The sequence below is a fragment of the Hippopotamus amphibius genome, chromosome 6 (genome assembly GCF_030028045.1).
Source record: "Hippopotamus amphibius kiboko isolate mHipAmp2 chromosome 6, mHipAmp2.hap2, whole genome shotgun sequence".
NCBI classification, from domain to species: domain Eukaryota; kingdom Metazoa; phylum Chordata; class Mammalia; order Artiodactyla; family Hippopotamidae; genus Hippopotamus; species Hippopotamus amphibius.
In genome coordinates, this window is record NC_080191.1 from 11,130,241 (window position 1) to 11,156,381 (window position 26,141).

At 36.5% G+C, this 26,141-nt stretch overlaps 1 protein-coding gene and 1 non-coding gene across 10 annotated transcripts in view; one reads left to right on the forward strand and one right to left on the reverse strand.

The window, feature by feature from the left end:
- The window catches only part of ATG5 (autophagy related 5), a 111,530-nt gene that overhangs the window by 25,262 nt on the left and 60,127 nt on the right, over positions 1 to 26,141 (forward strand). For all 9 annotated transcript variants that reach the window (XR_009054331.1, XR_009054330.1, XM_057739257.1 and 6 more), the window contains one exon: positions 14,427 to 14,589. Coding sequence is in view for 7 of the 9 variants with exons in the window: in XM_057739257.1 (XP_057595240.1) it covers positions 14,427 to 14,589 (163 nt within the window). In the remaining 2 variants the exon portion in view is untranslated. The remainder of the gene's footprint in view (positions 1 to 14,426; positions 14,590 to 26,141) is intronic.
- Positions 11,875 to 11,981, reverse strand: LOC130856275 (U6 spliceosomal RNA). The gene has a single exon (XR_009054553.1). It is a non-coding gene; the product is annotated as a U6 spliceosomal RNA (small nuclear RNA).

Here is a 26,141-nt window from a genome sequence, read left to right on the forward strand (position 1 = left end):
TCCTTTCTCCAACTATCTATCTTTATAAGCCTGTGTAATTACATACTTTAACCAAAACAACTGCACAATATTGAATGTGGAAGCAAATAAGATAAAGCATCTACTTTCTATTAAGCCACACATTATAAAGATACTTGCAAAACTGTACAACCATGCCAGTCTTCTCCCTAAATTGTTTTTATTGTTCTGGAAAATATAGTTATTTTTCACAAAAATACAACTTTTATGTTAACAGGTAATGGGTTTATTCTTTTTTTTTTTTTTTTTTTAATTGGCTGCATTGGGTCTTTGTTGCTGCACACAGGCTTTCTCTAGCTGGAACAAGTGCGGGCTACTCTTCATTGTGGTGCATGGGCTCCTCATTGCGGTGGCTTCTCTTGTTGTGGAGCACAGGCTCTAGGCTTGTGGGCTTCAGTAGTTGTGGCACCTGGGCTCCTTAGTTGTGGCTCACAGGCTCCAGAGCACAGGCTCAATAGTTGTGGCGCATGGGCTCGCAACATGTGGGATCTTCCTGCAGCAGGGATCAAACCCGTGTCCCCTGTGTTGGCAGGCAGATTCTTAACCACTGCACCACCTGGGAAGTCCCTGCACGTAATGGGTTTATTCTTGATATTTTATTTATTTAGTTAGTTTTTGTTTTTATTTTTTCGTTTTGGTTTTACTTTTTTTAATTAAAAAAATTTTTTTAAGCTCCTTATTGGAATATAATTGCTTTACACTGTTATTTTTGTGTATGGTGTTAGGAAGTATTCTAATTTCATTCTTTTACATGTAGCTGTCCAATTTTCCCAGCACCACTTATTGAAGAGGCTTTTTTCCATTGTATATTTTTGCCTCCTTTGTCAAAGATAAGGTGCCCATATGTGTATTGATATTTTAAAATGAATTGCTCTTTTGGATCCTTAGTTGATCATACATTGTCTTTCCAGATGGAGAGTTTATTAGAGAAATTAAATAGAAAGCAGAATTTTAGAGAATGTTTTAAATTTGCTCAAACTACCAGTGTGTTTCTATTAGCAGCTCTTACTCTTTCTGACTCTGGCCTGTGTTGGAGGAAAATTATTGCCCAGATTTCTTTCTCTGTTCTAATTTCCCTTTATTTAGGGTTGTAAGGCAGAGTTTACCATAAAGGTGTTCTCAGGTATTTAATTGATAGCTTATACGGATTGATGCTGGTCCACATCCTACTGCACTGCCTTATGGCTTTTGATTGATTGTAATGAAACTGAGTAAGCATTAAATTTGCAGGTAGAAAAGCAATGCTTTTAGATTGAGGAAGCGGGTTTTCTTTAAGTTTCTAGAAAAGTTTCTCATGAACAGATTAAATTTATCAAGTGACAACTTTATGTCAGTTGATGCATCAGAATTTATTTTAACTTTTATGATTTTGTATTGTGTGTGTCAGATGATGTCTATGCTTTAACCAGACTGCTTAGAATTTTTCTTTTACAGTTGCTTTCAAAAATATTAATTGATTTTAATTAGATTTTGTGCAACACTGAAGTCTCCAAGAGATCCCCCACCTCCCCATACACATTTGAGTCAGTTCTTAGTTTGGACTGAATTCTTGAGGAGAAAACCTTTTAAAATTTTTTCAAAGGGACATATTTTCTCTAATTTTTAACTGACATTGATGCTTGTCATTTGAATAGATTCATAATGTTTATAGTAAGTGAATTTTAATGTCTAGAGCAGTGCTTTTCAAAATTTAATGTATGTATAGATTACGTGTATCTTGTTAAAGTGCAGATTTTGATTCTGATTCCATAGGTTTGGGTTGAGGGCAGAGGTTCTGCATTTTTAACAAGCTCACAGTGCTGTTGCTCCACAAGACCATGGACTGAATAACAAGAGCTTAGAAAACACTGCAGATTTAAAAGTTAGTGTGTACAAAAGCAAAAGGTTGTAAAGGATGGTTCAGAAAATTGTTTTCGTAAGAATTTTTATATTATTTTTTGAATTCTGAGAGACAAATATTATGTAATTGTAAAGTGTTAACTGCCTCAAAACATGCAGATCTGGATATTTACTTTCCTTTTTTTTCTGTTTACCAAAACAGGAGTGAAAAAGGTATCTTCTTCAGGGTTTTCTTAATTAGCTTCAAAGACATTTTTGATTCCTAAATTTGATTAGCCTCCTTAGGAAATTATCTTATTTCTCTTTCCTCAGCTTTTTATTTTTAAAAATTGAAACCTATATTAGAAAAACTGAGAGTTGAACACCCACATACCTTTCACCTGGATTTGCCAATTGTTATTTTGCTACCTTTGCTTTATTTCTCTGTGTCTGTTTTTTTCTTTAACGTTTTCATTATTCCTGTAGGCATGTTGCCTGCAAAACTGCGTTATAATCAAAAGGTTGCTTACAGTGTGTGCAGTTTTTAAAAGGGGAAGTTAGTAGTGTGATTCAGAAATTTAGTAGCATCTTTGTAACAGGTCAAGATTAGTGAGCTCTTTAAAATGCCGGGGTCTGTTGCATGTCCTAAAAAAAATTAATGGAGTAAACAAAACCAACAATAACTTGGTGTTTTTCTTTTTCTCATAATGAAATGGTGCTAAATTGGTTTATTTAGGTTTTGAAAAGGACAGAAATTTTAATTTTGAATTTTAACAGTGAGTATTAGGGGTCAGAGCTCACATTTGCTAGGCAAAATTGGGTCAGCATTAAGGTAAGTGCTTCTGCGGAAAACACTGCTGAATGATTGTGACCAGACAAACTTAGGTTTTTGGGCTAAGGCACTCTGTCTTTCCTGTGGTGTTTGGGAAGGCACTACCACTGGTCCTGACTGTTCTTTAAGAATACTTCTTTAAGACCACACCCCTTTTCTGATGGACAAGTTTTCTTACTAGGCCAGGAGCCACTGTCTCTCTCTCTAAGGTAATTTACCATGACCCTGCTTCTTCCATTGTGTGTTGATGACGTAGGTTGGAGGTAGTTTTCTTTGTTCTTGAGCGCACTTCCTGGTTTCTCCTATGCTTCTGCTGCCTGTACCTCCCAGCTCTAAATATTGGTGGCTGTCTTGTAGAATTTTATCAGTAGTGTATTGTGTTAGGTATCTATCTCTGTGGGACAGATCACCAGAAATTCAGTGGCTTAAAACAGCACACATTTATTATCTCATAGTTCCTGTGGGTCAGGCTTACCTGGATCCTCAGCTTAGTGTCTCACAAGGCTGTAGTCAAGGTGTTGACTGGCTTGTGTTCTTAACTGGAGACTTGAGAATCTGCTTCCAAGCTCACTCAGGTTGCTGGAAGAGTTCGTTTCTTTGTGACTGTGGGACTGAGGGCTAAATCTTCTTGTTGACTGTTAGCTAGAGGTCCCACTCAGCACCTACAGGCTGCTTGAAGTTCCTTGTCATGTGGATTTTCCCAACATGGTAGCTTACTTCATTGAGTTAACAAAAAGAGCCTCTAGAGCTAGTCTGTTGCAAGACCAGAGTTATATAACATGACTTAATCACAGGCGTAATATCCCATAATCTCTGCTGTATTGTTTTTCTTAATTAATTAATTAATTAATTAACTTATGGCTGCATTGGATCTTCGTTGTTGCACATGGAATTTCTCTAGTTGTGCAAGCTGGGGCTATTCTTCATTGCAGTGTGCAGGCTTCTCATTGCGGTGGCTTCTCTTGTTGCGGAGCATGGGCTCTAGGCCCGCAGGCTTCAGTAGTTGTGATACATGGGCTTAATAGTTGTGGCTCTCAGGCTCTAGAGCACAGGCTCAGTAGCTGTGACACATGGGCTTATTTGCTCCACGGCATGTGGGATCTTCCTGGACCAGGGTTCGAACCTGTGTCCCCTGCATTGGAAGGCGGATTCTCAACCACTGCACCACCAGGGAAGCCCCTCTGTATTGTTTTGATTAATACACATCACAGGTCCTACCTACACTCCAGGGGAAGGGGTTACAGAAAGATGTGAACACCAGGAAGTGGAGATCACAGAGGGTCATGCATACTTAAAACTTTATGAAATAAGGTTTTTTTACTCATTAAATTATTTATCAAATAATTTATTGGGGTTAACATCTGCTTTCAGCTATGACAGAATAAGTGAATTGGATTTTTCCTCTAGCTATAAGCAGCTATAAAGCCAGCAAAATATATGAAGTAGAGCTGTTTTCAGGCACCGGATGTTAGAGAGAAAGAGAACAAACAAGGTGAACCCTACACTTAGGCCATCTCTGTGCTTCAGGGTAATTGCCTAACTGTGTCATGGGGAGTGGAACTCAAGCAGAGCAAGGAACTTCTACTGAGCTAAGGTTGCAGATATTGGAGTTCTGGGCTGCTGAAGCAGCTGGAACTTTTTAAGCAGGTTGTACAGGGGTACGCACAGAAGTATGAGTTCCCCAAGAGAGCTTGGTTGAGGGCTGGGCTGCACACACATATGTGATGTTAGGTCTAGTAGAGAAGTGCATGTTAGGGGGTTAAAAGTGGGAGAAGTCTCGTAATGCCTGGAGATGTTGCATTTCAGCCCATCAGAGTGTAGAAAGATCTAGTTAACATAGTGGGTGTTAATTGGCTGTGCTTTTGGACAGGTTTGGCAAATTATGGCCTATCTGCCAAATCTGGCCCACTGACTGCTTTTATATGGCCGGTGATCTAAGGATGGTTTTTATATTTGTTAGTGGCTGAAAAAGAAATTAAAAGAATAGTATTTTGTGACGTGAAAATTATGTGGAATATAAATTCTAGTGACCATAAGTAATAGATGGATGCAGCCAGCCATATAAATTCATTCACATACTACTTTTAGGCTACAGCAGCAGAGTTGAGTGCTTGCTGTAGACATTGTATGGCCCACAAATCTATCATACATTTACTGTCTTGTTCTTTACGTAAAAAGTTTAACTCCTATTACAGAGTAAGGGTTGCTCAGGATCTGCCTTAATAAAGCCTAAAACTAAGCCTTTTTAAGATCAAGAAGAGGTACCAGGCAGAACAAACTCAACAAGAAAGACAGTATAACCTAGAATCCTTATACCATATGTACAAGGTCTGGCATACAATCAACTATTACTAGACATGCAAAAGCAGGGAAATTTGAACCATGTCAAAGGGAAGAATGCTGTCAATAGAAATTGACCCTGAGATAATGCACATTTGGAATTAGCAAAAAATAAATTAAAGCAACTATTAAAACCTCAGTGACTTAAGATAGCAAAATTGCAGAACTGAAAAGAACAATATCTGAAATTAAAAATTCACTGGATGGACTTAACAGTGGATTGGAGCTGGCATAAGAAAGCTTCTGTGAACTTGAAGACAGATCCATAGAAATTATCCAATGTAAAGAACTGAGAGAAGAAAATTGGAGGGAGGTGAGGACTGAGTCCCAATGACCTCTAGGATAATATCAAGCAGTCTAACATACATATAATTGGAGTCCTAGAAGGAAAGGGTGGAGGGAATGTGTCAGAAAGAAAATTTTAAGAAATAATGATTTGACTCATATTTCCTGGTTTCAAAGCAGCAGAGAACACAACTGCATGGTACCAGCAACTAAAGTACAAGCAACCAAAGAAGAGATAGATGAATTAGATTTCATCAAAATGAAATATTTTTTGTGCTTCAAAGGAAATGAAAAGACAACCTACAGAATAGGAGAAAATATTTGCAAAATTATATATCTAATATCATCTAATGCCCAGAATATATAAGGAACTGTTAGAATTTAGTAGTAATAAAAAGGTAAATAACCCAATTAAAAATGGACAAAGGATTTGAGTAGACATTTCTCCAAAGAAGATATATAAATAGCCAGTAAGTATATGAAAAGAAACCAAGCATAATTATTTACAGTTGCCAAGACATGGAAAAAACCTAAGTGTCCATCAACAGATGAATGGTGTAGATGTGGTGTATAAATACAATGGAATACTACTCAGCCATAAAAAAGAACGAAATTTTGCCATTTGCAGCGACATGGATCAACTTGGGAGGGCATTGTGCTAAATGAAATAAGTCAGACAGAGAAAGATAAATACTTATGTGTGGAATCAAAAAAATAGGAAAAACTAGTCAATGTGCCATAAAACAAGGAGATTCACGGATAGAGAAAACAAACTAGTGGTTACCATTATGGGGTGGGGGGGAGACATAGAGCTGGGGGAAGTGGGAGGTACAAACTGTTGAGTGTTAGATAGGCTCAAGGATATACTGTACAACAGGGGGAATATAGCCAGTATTTTGTAGTAACTGTAAATGGAAGTAACCTTTAAAAATGGTGTGAAAAACAAAACAAAACAAAACAAAAAGCTCTCAGCATAATTAGTCATTAGGGAACTGCAAAGAAATACCTCAGTGTGTTACCCCTTCATGCCCACTAAGGTATCTATAATCAAAATGTTGGACCATAGCAGGTGTTTGAGAGAAGAGACTAATTGGTACATTTTCATATGGTCCATGTTACTGTGGGGAATGTAAACTTATGCAGCTGCTTTGGAGAACAATCTGGCAGTTCCTCAAATGATTAAATATAGGCCTGCCATATGACCTACCAACTCCACTTATAGTTACATACTTAGGGGAATTGGAAACGTGTCTACCCATCAACTTGTACATGGATGTTCATAGAAGCATTAGTCATAAGAACCAAAAAGTGGAAGCAGTCCAGATGCTTATCAACTGATGAATGGATATACAAAATGTATCCATACAATAGAATGTAGTTTGGCTCTGAAAAGGAATGGAGTGCTGTTAGATGTGATAGCACAGGTGAGCCTTGGAACATCATACTGAGCCTGAGCAAAAGGAGGCAGACTCAAAAGGCTGCACATTATTTGATTCATTATATGAAACGTCTAGAACATGCAAATCCATAGAGACAGAAAGTTGAGTAGTGGTTTTCAAGAGCTGGAGGGAGGGCACGATGCGGGGGTGACTGCTTATAGATTTGAGATTTGTTTCTCAGTGTTGAAAACATAATGTAATTAGATAGTAGTAATGGCTGTACAGCTTGTGAATAGAGTTGTCCGTGGGTATCTGTGGGGTTGGTTCCATGACCCGCCTCGCCATACGAAAATCCGCTGGATGCTCAAGTGCCTTATATAAGATGGTGTAGTACGGTCAGCCCTCCATATCCACAAGCTAAACCAACTGCATTTTGATCCGTGCTTGGTTGACTCCACGGATGCAGAAGCTGCAGGTGTGGAGGGTCAACTGCATACTAAAAACTGCTGAGTTCTAGTCTTTAAAATGGTCAATTTTAAGTGAATTGTATATGAACTATATCTCAATTTTTTAAAAAAGAAATAATGGTCAATAATTTTCCAAATTTGGGTGAGAAAACACAGTCTCTGTGTTAAGAAAGCTCAGCAAATCTAAAGCAAGTAACTATATATATAGAAACCCACACCAGGCACATCATAATCAAACTGCTGAAAACCAGTTATAAACAGAAAATCCTGAAAGTAGCTACCAAAAAAATGACGCATAAAACAGAACAGTTGGTAAATGATGGCTGACTTTTCATCAGATAGTGAAGAACAAAAGAAAATGGAATGACATCTTAAAACACTGAAAGAAACTACAGGCAGGAATGAAGAACGCTAGAAATGGTGAATAAATGATAAGTAGAAAAGATTACCTCTTCTAACTACTTAAAAGAGAACTGATAGTTTAAGGCAAGAATAATATAATTTTAAGGAAGAGTTAATAATGTCTGTAAGTAAAATTTGTAACCACGCTTGTCTAAAGGATGAGGCCACTAAATCTACAATTAGCTATGGGTCAAAGAGGAAATCACAAGGGAAATTTTAAAGTATTTCAAACTGAATAATAATGGAAACACAACATATTAAAGTTTGTGGGAATCACCCTAAGCAGTGCTTAGAGGTAATTAAATACTTTCTATAGTAGGAAAACACAATTTCTGTATCAGGAATGAAAAATGGGATATTTCTACAGATCCTATAAGCATTAATAGAATAGTAAGAAATATTATGAACAACTTTATGCCAGAAAATTTGACAAATGGACAAATTCAATTAAAAGAAGGAGCAGATATGAATAGCCCCTAAATATATACAGAAGTTGAATTTGTAATTTAAAAAAAAATTCTCACAAAGTAAAACTCCTTGCCTAGTTTTGTGATTGGTGAATTCTATCAGATATTTTAGGAAATAAATAATATTAATCTTTAGACTTTTTCCAGAAATAGAAGGGGAGGAAATATTTCCCAATTGTTTTACAGGCCAGAATAACTCTGATACCAAAACCTTTTAAAGATATTAAAATAAAATTGCAGACCAGTATTTCTAATGAACTTAGATGCAGACACTTTCAAGAAGATACAGGCAAATCAAATACAGCAACATATAAAAAGGACAATACACCATGACCATGTTGAGATTGTCCCACAAATACAAGGGTGACTCAACCTCATTGTCAATGAATCGATATAATTCAGTTGAGCACTTTAGCAGAAAAAAGTAGAGAAATCATGGTTTTATGAATAGATGCAAAAAAAGCTTTCAGCAAAACTCAGTTTCCATTTTTCATCAAAACTGTTAGCAAGCTTAGGAATAGAAAGGAATTGTCTCAATTTGACAAAGACTAACTATGAAAAGCATATAGCTGAAATCGTGCTAAATGGTGGTGTATTGAATGTTTCACCCTAACATCAGGAAAAAGGCAAGAATGTCTGCTTCCACCACTTCTACAGATAGTTTTGCTCTACTGCAAGATATGTATATTCTAATAAGTACCATGTTGTTAAAAATCACAGGAAACCCGAAAACTTCATTAGTGACAAATGAAAAAGACAGGAACCTAACAAAAGCATGATTTTACATATGTTAAATGGTTAAGGCATACATAAATACTGCAATGAATATGACCCTGTATGTTGAAAAAGACTGGAAATTTACTTGATGAAATGAACATTGGAAAGATTTGCAGCTTGTTAGTTATTGTGAAGTGATAGAAGGAAGGTTATCTGAAATCAGACAGAATTGTAGTGTGGGATGTGAATGAGTGCCGCTCATGGTCTGAATTGAAGTAGTGGATCCATTTCTAAGGTGTGTGTGTTTTGTGTGTTCTGATGTGGTTTGGTTTAGCTGGGTGTATGTTTTGTGTTTACCTACTGTTTCTTGTAGACAATATTTATAAAAGTAAGCATGAAATTTACATTGCTCAAATTGTTCCCTAATATATCATCCACTTTGGAACAAATCCAAAAGACCTGAACAGTTTATGTGTACATATAAATGTTATATATATGTATATTCATATAGGAATAACCAATTATCACATGAAAAGGTTTTTGCCATCATTAGTCATCAGGGAGATGTATATTAAAAACCAAAATGAAATGTTGCCTCATACTCACTAGAATGACTAAAGTTAAAATACTGACAGTACCAAAAAAAAGAAAAAAAGGAATTCCCTAGTGGTCCAGTGGTTAGGACTCAGTGCTTTCATTGCCGTAGCCCAGGTTCAATCCCTGGTCAGGGAACTAAGATCCTGCAAGTTGCACGGTGTGGCCAAAAAAAAAAAAATTCTGACAGTACCAAGTTTGAGGACATAGAGTAATGAGAACTCTCTTACATTGCTGGAGGAAGTGTAAAATTGTACTTTCATCTTGGAATACAGTTTGGTGGTTTTTAAATAAAGTTGGACATAAACTTTCCTTATGACAACATTTCTGTTTCAAGTATATACTCAAGAAAAATGAAAACATGTTCTCAGAAGACTTGTACACTAATGTTCATAGCAGCTTTCTTAATAATAGCCAAAATCTGCATATAATCTTAATGTCTACTAACAGGGTTTTGGATTAACAGATGGTGGTATATCCATTCAGTTGTATACTACTTGCAATAAAAAGAAACTACTGATATGTGCAGTAACAAAAATGAATCTCAAAAACGTGCTAAGTGAAAGATGTTAGAGTATGCAATACTCTAGCATATTGTGTGATTCTGTTGATATATGATTATATTATAGGCAAACCTAATCTCTGGTGATACAAATCAGATCTTTTATCCATAGCTGAGGTTCCAGTGGGGGAACTGATTGCACAGGGCACCAAGGAACTTTTTGGAGGGTGATGGTAATATTCTATATCTTGTTTGGGCTGACAGTTATGCAGTGTCAATATTCATCTAACTGTGAGAAAAATTTCTGCATTTGGCTGTATGTGAATCATATCTCAATAAAGTTGACTTATTTTTAAAAGTTTATTGAGATGACATAGACATGAGAACAGTCTTGGTCTCTGTCTTGTGGAGCTTTAAGAGTATGGTGGCATAAGAATGTAAATAATATTATAGAGTCACATATAAGGATTTTGTGAACATGACCTAGACTTTGGGAGTAAGGGAAATTTCCTGGAGGAAGTGATATCAAAACTGAACCTGAATTTTGAGAAGGGCTTTTTTGGGGGTAGGCATGTTGGTGGTTGAAAGTTAGGCAAGGAGAGTGTGCCAGGCAGAAGAAATAGTTTGTGTAAAGGAACAGAAAAGAGAGAGTATGGCTGAAAGAATGTTTGGGCAGATGACATATTCAGGATCGATGGAGCAGAGCATGTATGTGGGAGAGAAGGGAAAGAGAATGGAGTATGTGAAATGGGAGTAAGAGATTATGCTGCAGAGGTTAGCAGGGAGAGAAATCATTCAGAATGTTGAACGCGTTAGAAGTTTGATTTTATCCTAAAAGTAGAGCGGAGAAGCTGAGCAAGAAGCTCAGATTTGCATTTTAGAAACATCACCATGGCATCAAATGTGAAAAATGAATTAAAGAGGGTAAGATTTGGGGCATGGGATCCAGTCACGAGATTTTTCAGAAATTTCACATAGCTGTTAATTTGTTCTGGGAAAGTGGCATTGGGACTGTTGAGAGTGAATGGCTTCAGATCTGTTTAGGATGCAGATTCAACAGAACTTGATTGGATGTGGGAGACAGGGAGAAGGAGAAACGGGAAATGGAAAATGGTTTTTTGTTTTGCTCTGTTGTCATAATAGAGCTTGTAATATTGTTATTAATAGACTGAAAAGGCTTTTTCTCCCCTCTTACTTTGTAAGTAGGTTAATGTTTCGTTTAGTGTTACTTGGTTATCTCTAATGTGTCTGGATATATTCCAGACGGCCTGGATTAATATTTTAACTAAAGGACACAGGTAATAATATATAAGTAAATGGAACCTTTCAGGAAAAAAGTGAAATTAGATCTAGTTTATCAGGATTCTGACTTGGAAGATTAATGAAAGCAAGTAAATATGGTGTTAAAGTCACTATCTTTATTTGCAAGGATTTGTTTGGACTGAAAAGATACGCACTTTAAATACAACTGCTGATGTATGTAAGGAAGAGATTTAGAAATGTAATGTAACAAATCAAGATTCTGCTTGTAATTTTATTGTGAAGCTTTCAAAAAAAAGATTTCCCACCCCAGCCTAAGCTAATCATGGAAAGAAGAGCATTTCATGAGTAGGAGCTGGGGAGTCTTTGGCTGAGACATCTGACACTGTTTTCATTGCCATAGTTTGAATTAATTATGATTGATAGCAGTTGAAATACTGCTGTGGCTGCCTCAGCAGGTATCTCCGTTTCTCTGTTACTGCTCTCATGCTTCCCTGAGTTCATTTCATTAAAGAGTTCACCTCTCTCCTAGATGGAGTTAGGGCATTCTCTGTTGAAGGTAGGTGTACAAATATGCACTCTCTCTCTTTTTTTTTTTTTTTAATTTTATTTATTTATTTATTATTTGGGGGGGGGTACACCAAGTTCAATCATCTGTTTTTATACACATATCCCGTATTCCCTCCCTCTCTTCACTCCCCCCCCCACCCTCCCACGAGTCCCCCCCACCCTCCCCGTCCCAGTCCTCTAAGGCATCTTCCAATCTCGAGTTGAACTCCCTTTGTTATACAACAGAAATATGGAACGCTTCACAAATTTGCTTGTCATCCTTGCGCAGGGGCCATGCTAATCTTCTCTGTATCGTTCCAATTTTAGTATATGTGCTGCCGAAGCAAGCACCAAATATGCACTCTCTTGATAGAACCCCTCTTTTGCTATAAAGACTAGTCCTTTGCAGTTGTCAGCTATCAATTACAGGTATCAGCATTGGTTAAGTTTAGAAACCTGCAAAGCAGTGGAAGTCTGGGAAAAGCAAAATCTCAGTACCTTCTCTGGTTACAAGAGCCATTGAAGGAATTAGCAGCCTACACTGATGCAAAACGAAAAAATGATGGGATATTTTCCCCCTGATTTCTCAAACCAGTGGTAGGAGAGATCCTAACTCCTTTTTTTCATAATCAGCTTGTATACAATTTTAAGAAAATCTAACAGTATTTAAGCTTAAATAGGTCTTAAATCAAACTTCATGAAAACAATATTTTCTTTGGAATATGAACTTTTATATTTTCTACCACTCATTCATAACCAAAGTGGATAATTAGCAGTGTAGTGAACTGTACAATATCTGAAAAAGCCTTTCTGGACTTCCCTGGTGGTCCAGTGGTTAAGACTCTGTCCTTCCACTGCAGGGGGTGCAGGTTTGATCCCTGGTCGGGGAACAAAGATCCCACATGCTACGTGGCCTAAAGTGAAAAATAAAGAAAGCATTAGTCTGAAAAAGCCCTTCTAATTTTACAGATGAAGTATAACAAAATTGAAATTTTCTTAAATAGAAATAACATAATGCTAATCCATTTGACTGTAGTAGAGTTGATATGATGTACACTTAATTCCTTGCTGTGGGCAGGAAGCCAGGGCAAATCTCTTCAGTCTAGCTGATTCAGAGCAAGTACAGCTGATTGTAAGGTTGATGAAGGCAGGGCCACTCTCTCTGCTGCCCATATCCTCTCTCATGTTTACGTTTTGTCTGTCCCTCATATTCTCCTTTTGCCTTTTCATTTTTATGAAATTTTGTATTTTCTCCTATTCTTTGCCTTTGTGTACCTGTGTCTGAAAGCATTCATCTTAATTCTTTATGGACTTCTAGTTCAAGAGCACCATGAACCTGGAATCCATTCGTACCTGGAGAGACAGTTTGATTATCTCAGCTGTTTCCTTCTGCTCTAGGCACCTGTGACCAGCGGGTAGTTAATATAGTGGCTTACCTTTTACTCAGCAGAAATTGTGAGACTGGACTCTTTGAGAACAGAAGGAGGTGTGACTGTTTGCATTAAAAAAATATACTTTAGGAGATAGCTGTAGGTAGTCAAGTGCCTTTTCCTTTGGTAGGAGGGCATCTGTGGTAAATTTCCTAGTCATTCAGGAGCTTTCCATGACTTGGATAATTGAATGTTGTCTATTAATACAATAAAATGAGTAGGCTATAACTAAATGCTATTTTCTACCATTATTATTTGACTCAGTTTTTATTAAAGGGCTTACAAAGCAATGTCTTTTTTGGTAAGATAATGTTCGAATATAATCATGAAGTACATATTTAGGTCTTAGGGAGGAAGTGGTATTGCATAGTGGTTTAAGAGCTGGGACTGTTGAGTCAGACTAATCCTAGGGCCATCACTTGCAAGCTGTACAATTCTATCCACTCCCAGAGCTTTATTTATATATATTCTTTATCTGTAAAATAGCAATAACAATAGTGTTTACCTTGAGTTGTTATGAAAATTAAATGATATAATCCATATTAAAGTCTTAGTACAATGTTTGTCACATACTAAGTGTTCAATTAGAGTTAGCTATTATTGTTAATATCTTGGTGAAAAGTACGTTAATCATCTCATTTACATAACTGCTTGTTTGTCCGATGATCATTGCCTCAACTGCCTAAAAGATGCAGTGTAGGTAAAGAATGTAAACTTAGCTTTTTGACCTTACGTTTTAACAGCTTTGTTAAGCTCTAATTGACCTAAAGCAAACTATGCATGTTAAAAGTATATGCTTTGATAAGTTTATACCGCAGTTTATATATTTGTTTATCTGTTGACATTTAGGTTGCTTCCTGTGTTTTACTGATACAGATCTGCTGTGAACATTTATGTACAAGTCTTTGTGTGGACATATGCTTTTATTTCTCTTAAGTAAATACCTAGTTGTAGAATGACAGGATCAGGTGGTAGGTGTTTGTTTGCTTTTTTAAAAGAAACTACCAAAGTGTTTCCAAAGTGATTGTACCATTTTACATTTCCATCCACATTCTTGCCAATAGATATGGTCAGTCAAAAAGCTGTTTTTAAAATTATTGCTCTTTCATATTTTTTTTCATGTTGTATAAATGCATACCATATTACATAAAGATTATTTGGAAGAAGTGCAGAATATGGCAGATAGCTAAAGATTTTTAAGTTAATTTTTAAAAGTATTTGGAGTTATACTAAAATCTCTTTATTGTAAAGGTAAGAGATGGTTTGCTTAAAATATAAGAAAATTGTGGGAGATGACAGTTCTTTGAGGAGCTAATTTTATAATGTGTGTACTTGTTTTATATGTGTATTTTTCTTCCTTTGATAGAGTTTTCCAGAAAAGGACCTTCTGCACTGTCCATCTAAGGATGTAATTGAAGCTCATTTTATGTCTTGTGTGAAAGAAGCAGATGCTTTAAAGCACAAAAGTCAAGTGATCAATGAAATGCAGAAAAAAGATCACAAGCAACTCTGGATGGGTTTACAAAATGGTAAATATAACAGTGTTTCATTTCATAATACCACTTTATGAAGTATGAAGTAACTATAATCCTGTGAGTAATTGGTACATCTTAGAGTTGGTGGTACAAGTTGAGGTTTCAGCCTCTGTGCACAAAATTTCACAAAGAAGCCACCTTTGGTCATCCATTACTTACAGTGTACTTCTGGCATCCCTCTCTTCCCTGATTCCCGAGCGTTAGACAGATTGCTTTGCCCGTAATATGAGACAGTATAAACTTCCTGTGTTTAGCTTCTGGAAAAGTGCCCTTACCCCTAGTCATGATCCTTCTGGAATTGCAACTGAATACCCCGTGTATGTACCAAAATACTTCTACCTGGGTAGGGCACAAACTCTAGTCTCTGCTTTCTCAGAACAGTGTGCCTTGCTTTGTGCTCAGATTCGCTTTCTCTCCTGGCTCCGTTTAGAGAATACACTCAGGGGAAAGGCTGAGGGGATTCTGCAGCTTACTGCTGTATTCTCCGTCTCTTAGAGATCACAGCTTCTTAACCTTGCCTGCATTGATTGCCCTCCAGTGCCTGCACACAGCTCTGTATACAGGCAGTTCTCACTTTGCACGAGTCAGATATGCATGCATATCAGTTAACAGGCTTTAGTTAAATAATGCCAGTTCCCCAACAGTGTGGCTCGAGTTTCATTTGCCGTGGTATATTAACTGGGAATAATCATGTGAAGGACACTTACGTAAGAGTTGGCTCTTTGGCCCAGTCGTTATGTAGCAGCAGATGCAGACTGATCATGATCTGTGACCAGTCACGTCACCCCTCTCCGTGTCTGTCAATGAACCTGCAGGATGCTGCTGTTATGTAGTTCACTCACAGACAGCAAAGCATGCGGTTGTGTTGCCTCCTTGTATCCATATAAGCCCACGTAACATTTTGTAAAACTGGATGATTGAAAGAGGGAATTAGCCAAGAAAGATAAAAGTGTGGCAAAGAAACAAAAAGTGATAATGCTGGAAGTGAAATTGTAGAAGACATAGCTCACTGGGACTGTTGACACTACCACCATTTGAGAGGTTTCAGATATGTGGCCACAGCAGCTTAGTGAAGGCAAACTCACCCACAGATATAAGGGGAGTGGTTGTGATGAAAAGGATGAAGTTATCCCAGAGGGAACGATGCTGGCAAAAATATTACATTAAAGGAGCAGGGATATTTCATGACGTTAAAAGTGCAAGTATCATGTTTGAAGCTGATGCAGACTTAGGAGTATGACAATTCACAAAGGTTTAGGAAAGATGCTTGTAAGTTACATGTCAAGAAAGCAAGCACTGTTCAAACTATGCCTAAGATTTTTACAAATAAAGCACTTTAATTCTCCATGTTTCTAATGTTTTAATTAGAATTAATGTTTTAATTTAATTAGAATTTGTTTTAATTCTAATATGTTTAAACATTTAAACACATTTCTGATGTGTTAAACACAGTACTAAATATTAGTTTTATTTACTTTTTTCATTTTCCTGTACATTTATAGTCATCAGTTTTTAATGTTTTAACAATTTTCTAAAAGATCACAGAACAGTCATAAATTTCTCCATTAACTATTAAGATCACTTTCATGGTTTCATCTTGCATGATCACTTTTCCAGTCCTGCACTGCTATGCAAAGCAAGGACTGTCTATATTTTGTCCATCTTTGATAGTTGTTTTTGGACAAGGAGTTGGTACAATATAAGCTGCTCTTTCATGGAAACAACTTGAATAAGAGAAGACTCCTCTTTCCCCCTTAAAAAAATAATTTAAAAAAAGTGATACAGTTTTATCTTTTGGACTGTGTCGTTACCCTGTCAAAGAGGTGTCTGTAGTTACTTACTATTTATTAAACTTTCATCATGCGGAATACAGGGCATTATCTATGACTTCATGAGTGCAAAAGGTACATATTTTTTGACAAGGTGTCCTATACATTTTCTCATTTCTTTTAAGTTTCTTAGATTTGACCCAAGTTACATGGAGTTGCTCCTTAGTTTCATGTTTGTATCTCTGATATTTCTCAATTAGGTTGTAAGCTTTGCCAAAGTAAGGCACCAGGCTTTTCACCTTATTTATGTTACTGAGTACAAGTGATCAGAAGAGTTTACAGCCCCTTAAGAAGGTGTTCTTTTCCCTTTTCCTGGCTGGCTATTTGTAGATGAAGTGACATTTTAGGAAGCTTGTGAATAAGAAGATTGCTTAAATGGAAGAAGACAGGAATGTTCTAAAGAGAGAAGGGATCTGAGAGTAACTTGGCTTTAGAGTTTAAGTAAATAATTTAGATGGACTTTTAAGTAGATGGTCTTGAAATCTGTCTTGAGCGTGGTGAATCAGCTATAGTGAACGCAGGGATTCAGCAGAGGATTCTAAAAATGATTGAACTGTTTCAGTTGGGGATTGGGTATGGAGGGTGATGTGTAAGAGTTGTAAAAATAACAAAGGCGCGGTTTTTAGTCTCAGCTCTTCTGGTAGCTCCTTTGGGCAAGTCATTCAATCCCTTTTAGCTTCAGTTTCTTTTTTTGTAAAACAAGAGAATATCTGCTGTTTTCTTATAAATGTCTTTAGAAGCTTTAATGAAACACTAATACAGTTTATGTGAAAGTATTTGAAAAGAAGTAAAGCTGTCTGGATAAGAATTATTGAGAAGTCACTTTGAGACTCTAGAACAGGGGTTGGCAAACTATGATCATGAGCCAGCCACCTTTTTTTTGTAAATAAAGTTTGTTAGAACCCTGCCACACAATTCATTTATGTATGATGTGTGGCTACTTTCATGCTACAACAGCTGAGTTAAATAGTTGTGAAAGAGACCATGTGGCCCACAGCTTAAAATATTTCCTCTCTAACCCTCTTAGAAAACATTGGCTAGCCTGTGCAAGGTTGACTAAACTGACAGCTTGTATTTAGCATTGATCTAAAGCATGACTCACAGTGTCACACTATCAGAACTTGGTATAACTTAATGTATCAGACTTAGTCTAATAATTGCCTTCATTGCTATTTTTTGGCATGAAATTCTTTTTTTCCCATTTTTGTCATATTCTTTCTTGGGTATATGACTATTTTAAAGTTATTTTTATTAATTTAACTTTTATTAAATTACTTTTCAAATTGTTTCATTAAATCCAACTTAAAATGGTATGTGGTTGAAATAAACTTTATTCCTTTTTTTAAGCTATAAGTTATTTTTGTAGCTATTATGTTTGGTTTTATTGGTACTGGTAATGATTAAGTTTATACACTCAAAATCCTACATGTGGTATCCTGTGGAGACCTTGATAGTTTATTATCTACTTTTTAAAATTAAAATATACATTTAGGAAATCTTCAGCTGGATAAAGATTGTAGAAAATGTATTTTGGGGTAAAATGTTGAATGTTACCTACATTAAGGTAAATTGGTGAAAGATGGGTATAGTAGTTCATTCTGTTCCTTCTGCCTAGAATAACCTTTCCTTCCCTTTTTGTCTATTTAATTCTTAATGTTTTCATGCTCATTTCTCTTGTCACCCTCTAAGTGAAACCTTCCCTCTTTCATTACTTTTTTTTTTAGCCAACAAAATATTTACTGAATATCTCACGTGTGGCTGACACTATGCTAGGAGCTAGTGATCATCCAGCAGTGATGGAACAGACATGGATCCTGTCTCGGTGAAGCTTACAGCCAAGTGGAGGCAGAACTGTTTCTGTTTTCATGCTGCCATGGCTCCTTGTCCATTCATATGCATTTTTGCTCTCATGTTTCACACTCTGGTATAGTTATGGTTTATGTGTTCTGCTAGCATATAAATTTCTCTTGGTTAGGGAGTATCATGCACTTTCTGTCTCCCCAGCACCTAGCATACTCTTAGGCATAGAATGGACAAAATAAATACTGACTGAATGACTCCTTTATATTAATCATATCTGGTACAACAAGGAAATAATGTTAACAGATTTTTAGAAATAGATTAATATTAATATAAAGTAGAGGAAATACCTTTAAGAGTTTTAATTATAGAAGTGGATTTTTATGTTTAAAATTTTTTCCATTCAAAGGAAAGTCTTATAAATTTGTTAGGACAAAGATATTTCACCTGTTGGTTAGTGTAATTCTAAAATAAATTGGTCAGAATTGAGACAAAGCAGATGGTAAATTTATTTCATTCAGAACTGCACCTGTGCAACATAACAACTATATGATTTAAACAATTTTTGAATACTTTCAAATGCTAATTTTAATTTTTCAGATCTCTGTGAAAGAGAAATAAGAAAAGCTTTTGAAACCAAGAAAACTCATTTAAGACATACTGTGCCTTTCAGTGTTTTTTATGGGTTTTCATTTTAGATATAAAAGTATTTACCCTCCCTGTGAAACAAAGGTAATGACCACAAAAAAAGAAAAGAAAGTAGCATTTTTATTATTTATGAGGCACTTGTCACTATATTTGCAGGCTATTTTCTGTTAAATGGCAGGAGGTTTTTCTTATAAGCTGGAAATTTGAGGAAATCTCTAAAAAATATTTTTAACATAATATATGACTTAGTTTTCAGCTTTGGGTTTTTTAATATACTAAAAAAGAAAACATGGCATTAAGTAAATTCTATAGCCCTTCAAATAAATGCAAGTTTTGACTGCTGAATATTGAAAATTTTCATTGTTTATAAAGTATGGTTAATCCTTTTGAGCTAAGTAATTTTTTAGAGAAATCAGTTATTTGGTAGTGTACCATTTTAACTTAAAACTGTTTTTTAAGAGGAAATAGTGATTAGCTAAAGGTGAATTTTATGCCAAGTCCTAGCATTTTGAAAATACTTTTGTTGGGTAGGTGATTCAAAAGAAATGCAATGCTTCTAGCAGGCTTATATGATAGAGACTGTTGGGTTCTGATTGCATTGCTTTGTTTTCATCAGTTGCATATAGTTTATAAGTAAGTATTGAACTGAGAATCTGTTGGGAGGAGCATTGGACCTGATCTTTCTTTGCTTATCTTCTATTGGTTGTGTGGCCATGGTACATCACTCTTCTCTCTAAGATGAAGTTTCCTTATAAATGTCAAGGCAGTGATACCTCATGAGACTCAAATTCAGAGACTGTCCAGTGGTAATCACTCACTGAATTCTGGTGATTAGATATTCTTAATCATTCCAGAGGGGTTCCTGAAAGAATAAGTATTGTTTATTTCTCTCTCTTCCTCTTTCTCTCTTTATCTTTCCCTCTTTCTCTCTCTTCCTCCTTGGCCCTTTTAAACAAGACTTAGGTAAAAGGCAATAGGTAACTTTATAGAAATAAATGTGGTATCATAGAAAGACTACTGAAACAGAAAGACAAGAGATTTTTGAACTTAACTGTGTATCTTGAAGCTTCCATTTCTGTGCTGTTCTCACAGTGTCAGTTCTGTTCTACCATGTAGGTGGTGTGGAAGAAGAGTCCTAAGTAGAACTGTCAATAGGAAGCATAAGTACTCTTCTTGAACCTTTTGTCTAAGTGAAAGGCCACTATTTGGTAAGCTTCCTTTCTTTAGAAAAAGTCAGGTTTGTATCAGCCTTGAGAACACTGGGATCACATTGTATAAATAAGAGCAAAGAAAGTAGTGTAATGGGTGTCCACGTATCTGTCACCAGCCTCGGCACTTGTCAGTATACAGTCAGTCTTGTTTCATCTGTTCTGACCCCTCCTCCACTTTGAGTTTATAGAAATTTTCATTCTTTAATCTAGTGCTACGAATATTACTCACAGATTAATATTCTTTGCAGACTTTATACTCTGATATTTAATCAAGTCTTGGGAAGAACAATCATTATAGGAGAGTTATGCCCAGATCCTGGTAGTTTGAATTAGCCAATTACAAGAATCTGCCATGTGCCAGGCATTGTGCTAGGCATTGGGGACGCTGGGGTGAGTATGACAGCCGTGATGCCTCCCCTCCGAGTTTACAGAGGGTGGGCGAGGCAGACATTGAACGGATAGTCTTTAAATAATGATTACATTTGTAACTCGAGCTGTAGAGGAAGGGATAGAGAGCAGTGTGGTTGTAATGAAAGTGTTCCAGGCACAGGGAATGATCTGGGTTAGGCTGAGAAGCAGAAAAGAGCTTAATAAATTCTGGGAGCTCAAAGAAGGCTCTTCTGACTAGAGCATGGTGATCAAGATTGAGAGTGGCAAGTAGATAACACTCCAAGTTGGACAGAGGACCCTGTCTATTCGGGGTCTGATAGGACATTTTAGTGATATTGAATTTAATCTCCAGGGAGTGAGGTGGGGTAGATAGGGGACCACTGAAAGGTTATAAGCAGGGATATAAAGGAATCAGATTTTCTTTTTTCAGTTATCTCTGACTACAGTATGGATAATGAATTAGAAGGGAACAAATATGGAATTAAAAAACCAAGTAGGAGTCCATTCCAGTGATTAGGTGGCAGATGAAGTTTTCAGACTACGGGCAGTCTTGAAGGTAGAGAGAAGTGGACAGTTTTGAGACATATTTGAGATGTAGACTTGCTAGGACTTAGTATTTGGTTGAATGTGGTGGGTAACAGAATAAGAATTGTCACAGTTGGTTCCCAGACATTTCAGGAACTGTTGAGTGTGCCTGACTACACCCTTCCATCTTACACACACCCAGAAGGATATCTTTATTGTCACGTTAAGATAAATCATGTTTTTGATACCCAGTCCTTTAAAACTATCATAGAAAGAAACATAGGTCACTTTGATGCTATACGTATTTTAAAATTTATGCTGATTTCTACTAATTACTGTTTTACTTTCTGAATGCTCAAAAACCTTCTAAAACCTTGCTAAAGACTGACGTCAGGCTTACCAGTTGATAAAATCCACTCATATTTTTAGGTTGAAACATTTGCCTGTTTGCTGACCTCAGGCATCTCTCTCATTTTCCATTGTTTCATAAGATTATTGGCATTGGTTTTGTAATCCTGTTTTTAAGTTCTTTTAGTGTCCTCTGAAGTAATTTTCCTTTATCTCAAGACTTGCATTAATTTAAAGCAAAGTACCTACTGTTATGTCTGAGTCTTTTGAAGCATCATTTTTATTTTAGGTATGTTTTCACACTTTCTTCTTCGAAAATCATTCTGTTGAAGAAAATGGAAACTAAACTAAACAGAAGTTGGATAGTTGAACTTTCTGTCATCTGTTAATATGATAACCATCTTTCCCAATAATGTTCTCCATGCGTTCATTCTTTCTTTGTGAAACATGGTTTATAAAGCTTGTTTTGTTTTTCCTCTTTTTTTTTTTTTTAATAGACCTCATGTTGTGTTTGGTGTTGACCTTCCTGCCACTCTTCTTACATACTCCTTTTATTAGGATTCTCCAGGGAAATAGGGTGAATACACACACACACACACACACACACACACACACACACACACACACTTCTTATGGGGAATTGCCTCGTGATTTTGGAGGCTTACAAGTCCCACAGTCTACCCTCTGCAAGCTGAAGACTCAAGAAAGTCAGTGGTGTCGTTCACTCTGAGTTCCAAGGCCTGAGAACCAAGGATGCTGCTGGTATAAATCCCAGTCCAGTGGTAGGAAAAGATGAGATGTCTCAGCTCAAGCAACAGGGCAGGAAAAAGGGGGCAGATTCCTGTTTCCTTTGCTTTTCCTTTTGTTCTATTCAGATTCTCAACTGATTAGATGATGTCCACTCACATTGGGGTGAGCATTCTACTGAAATGCCATATATTTATATGCTAATGTCATCCCAAAACACCCTCACAGGCACACCCAGAAATAATGTTTAATCTGGGCATCCATGGCCAGTCAAATTGACATGAAATTAACCATCACATTCCTTCTATAGCTTGGTTCATCTCTTATGGGTGTCATTTTAATGTTAATTCATTGAACAGATGATTATTGAATCCATACTGGAGATGAAGTAGTGAAGAAAATAGACTGAATTTCCTGCCCTTATGCAGCTTAAATTATAGTGGGGGAGACAGACAAGTATATATAAAAGTAAAATACATCATGTGCCTTATGATGATGAGGAGTGCTGTGGGAGAAAAAGCAGGGGAAAATGAGAAAGGACTGTGTTGGGAGAGGGCATTGCTATTTTTAGTCAGGTGGTCACAGAAGGCCTCACCTATTGGATGACATTAAATGAAGACCTAAAGTAGGACCATGCTGTTATCTGGGGTTAATAATACCTTCCTAGGCAGAGGAAACAGCAGGGGCAAAGACCCTGAGGTGGGGAGAAATGCTAGGTACTTTCAGAAGAACTTAATCCTATTAGTAGCTTTCACCAAAAGTGAGAGAGAACGTAAGTTTTTTCCCCCTAGGATACTGGGTTCTCCTCTAATGTGCTTGTCATATTCCCCTCTGCCTGTGAGACCAATCTATAGTATAGTCTTATTTAAAAAAAGAAAAAATTCTGTGTATCAAAAGTATCACTTTTCTTTTATCTAGTTCTTTCCATAAGTTTTCTGTGACAGGAAGCATCCTTTTGGCAGTGGATCTTAACACTATTTTGAAAGCAATAAAGTGCTGAGAATAGAGATCATTAGGGATTGGGCCTGTTTTTATTAAGGTACTTACAGAAGACCTGTTTGAGAAGATGATATTTAAGCTGAAATCTTAAGGATGAGAAGGAACTAGTCACATTAGGCAATGGCATGTTTCAAGAACATGAGGCAAAAAGGATTTGGGTACGTTTTAAAAAATAGAAAGAAGAAACCCAGTGTGTCTTGGCCAGTGACTAAGAAGGAAAAGTGGTATGAGATGAGGTTAGAGAGATGGGAAAGAGCTAGATGATATAGGGCCTTTCAAGTCAAGGGAAAAAATTTTTATATTAAGTACAGTGGGAAGCCATTGAAGGATTTTTAAATAGAAGAGTGAAGAGATGCAGAATATGATGGAAGAACAGTGTAGCTGCTGAGTGCAGGGTGGAATAGAGGGAGCCAAGAGTGGAAGTGGGAGTCTGTAGCAGTAGGTCCAGGTATAAGATGATGGTAGCCTTTAGGGTGACAATGGTAGAGATGGAGAAAAGTCAATAAATCTGGGGTTTATTTTGCAGGTAGAATTAACAGAATCTATTGTTAGATGGGATGTAAGGTTGTTACCAAACCAAACTTGGGTCTGCTCATCTGTGCACAGTAAAGCCAATCTACTAACACCGGGCTGTGGTGAAGGAAAGTACAGTGTTTACTGCAAGGCACCAAACAAGGAAAATCGGCAGTTCGTACTCAAAATACCCAAACTCCCCAATGGCTCTCAGGACAGGGGTTTTAAAGGCATGTGAGGGAGGGGCTGCAGGGGGCGTAGTCAGTTGTTGCACAATTCTTGGACTGGTTGGCATCAAGGTGAAATTTCAAGCATCATCAACTCTCTGGTTTCAGCCAGTCTAGGATCTGTGTTCTTGTGGTCAACAGTTTTCATCTGGTGGGGGTCTGCTTCCTGTAAAAACAGCTTAGGAATATGTGTCCGTCCTTCATATCTTTCAGGGAACTGTGAGTTGGGTGATTGTGCTTTGTGGTGGATTTATAGTCTAAATTATTACTAGTTTCCCAGCCCAACAGCTATTCTTTATTTCTACATCTTCACGTTTCCTAATCATTAACTTTTGAGTCAGCCTTTTGAGGCTCAAGGGAGGCCTGGGAGACTAAAGCAAAAGCCTTTTACTTCAAAGGACAGGGACACAGGGGCTTGTATACGGTTTTAAGGTTAGGTTGAAAGAAAGAATCATTCCTGAGTTCTGACTTGGGCTACTAAATGGATAGTGGTGCTTTATACCATGATACGAAATAACTAGATAAGGAATAGCTTTGGGATGGGGGACAAAGCCAAACTGAGGTCAGCCTTGAAGGCAAAAGTTTGAAATGTCTCTGAGACATTCACGTGCAGATGTACTGAGTTAGATGTTGATAGAATTAAGTATCGTGAGTGTGTGTCAGGAGATGAAGAAGGCTTAACAGATTTGAATTGAATACTGCAGCTTCTAATTTCAGTTATTCACTTTAACAATGTGTCCTGTTTATTATTGCATCTTAAAGGATATGGCAGTTAATGTCCCAGTGATACAAGGCAACGAATATGGAGCAATCCCACATATTCCTGGATGTCTGACAATTCTTTGTATCCACTAACCGTGGTTTGCTTTTTTCCTGCATACAGCTGAGGTAGTCATTTCCCTTATTGTTTTGTCCGTAATACAGGAAGGTGAATAAGTTTGAAGCTGTGTGTGTGCCTTCAAGAATCTATGACTTTGTGAGAAATTTGCTTAGAGAAAATTTGTAACCTGCTCGAGCATTCATTTAAGTTTTACTATGGAACAAGGAACATTTTACTATATTATATTACATGTTTTAAATCAACCTTTTGGTATTCTTCTTTCTGTAATTAGAAATAATGATGGAAATCTAAAAAGTTTATTTTTGTTTTAATATAAAACCATAAAGATACTTTGCTTGGCTTCTGGAGAAAGATTGCTCTTGGGAATTACGTGATTTGAATGAATAAGTAAATTTAGTAATAATTTGGATCATAGCCTCTTATACTGCTTTGGGTATACTTGGCAGTGAACATCATGGATAATAAAACTTGGTGAAAACATTTGGACAGCTATTTCATAATACACTACAAATTATACTAACATAAGTTTATTGAGAAGAGCCCATTAATAAAAGTGAGTAGTCATATGTTCCAGAGTTAGCCAGTGGTAGAGAGAATACATTTTTGTGTATGAGATTTAGTTGATAAATGTACAAATCTACAAGACTAGATTTGTACTTCAGTCTAAAGTCTGATCAGTACTTGAAAATATTTTTAGTGAACTCTTAGTGTTGCAGGAATACAAAGGTTTAGTTTGTAATGTCATTTTAAATAAAATTTCAAATTATCTACAGTAAGAAGATATCTTTTATTTATCTTTGGTCCAGTTAAAAAACTTTAAAAAAAAAAATGTATGCCTTCAAACCTGCGGTCACTTTTTTGTAAGCTAAGTTTGGGAAAGTTCAAGAAGCTTTTTCTGATGAATGTTGGTACCCTATATAAAGGAAAGGCAGACAAACATGTGTTGGGTCAATGATTTTCACTCTTGGAATCATGACCTATAATTATTATTTGAATTTATAGTATGATTCCTCTTTCTTAAAAAAAAAAAACACCACCACTGTGTACACACAAACACAACACACATATACACAGGTATATATGCGTACATAGTTTAACTTATTTTGTTTTTATGTTTTTATTTTCATTTTTAATTTTTTAAATTCAGATATAATTGACATGTAGCATTATTAGTTTTAAGTATACAGCATAATGACTCAGCATTTGTATATATAGCAAAGTGATCACCACAACAAGTCTGGTTAACATCTGTCATTTTACATAGTTATAAAAATTTTTTGTCATGAGAACTTTTAAGATCTACTCTCTTAGCAAGTTTCGAATATGCCGTACAGTATTATGAACTGTAGTCGCCATGCTGTACCTTACCAGTTGTAAAATAGCTAAAAATAACTAAAATACTGGCTGCACCGGTTTACACTCCCACCAGCAGCGCACCAGGTTTCCTTTTCTCCACGTCCTTGCCAAC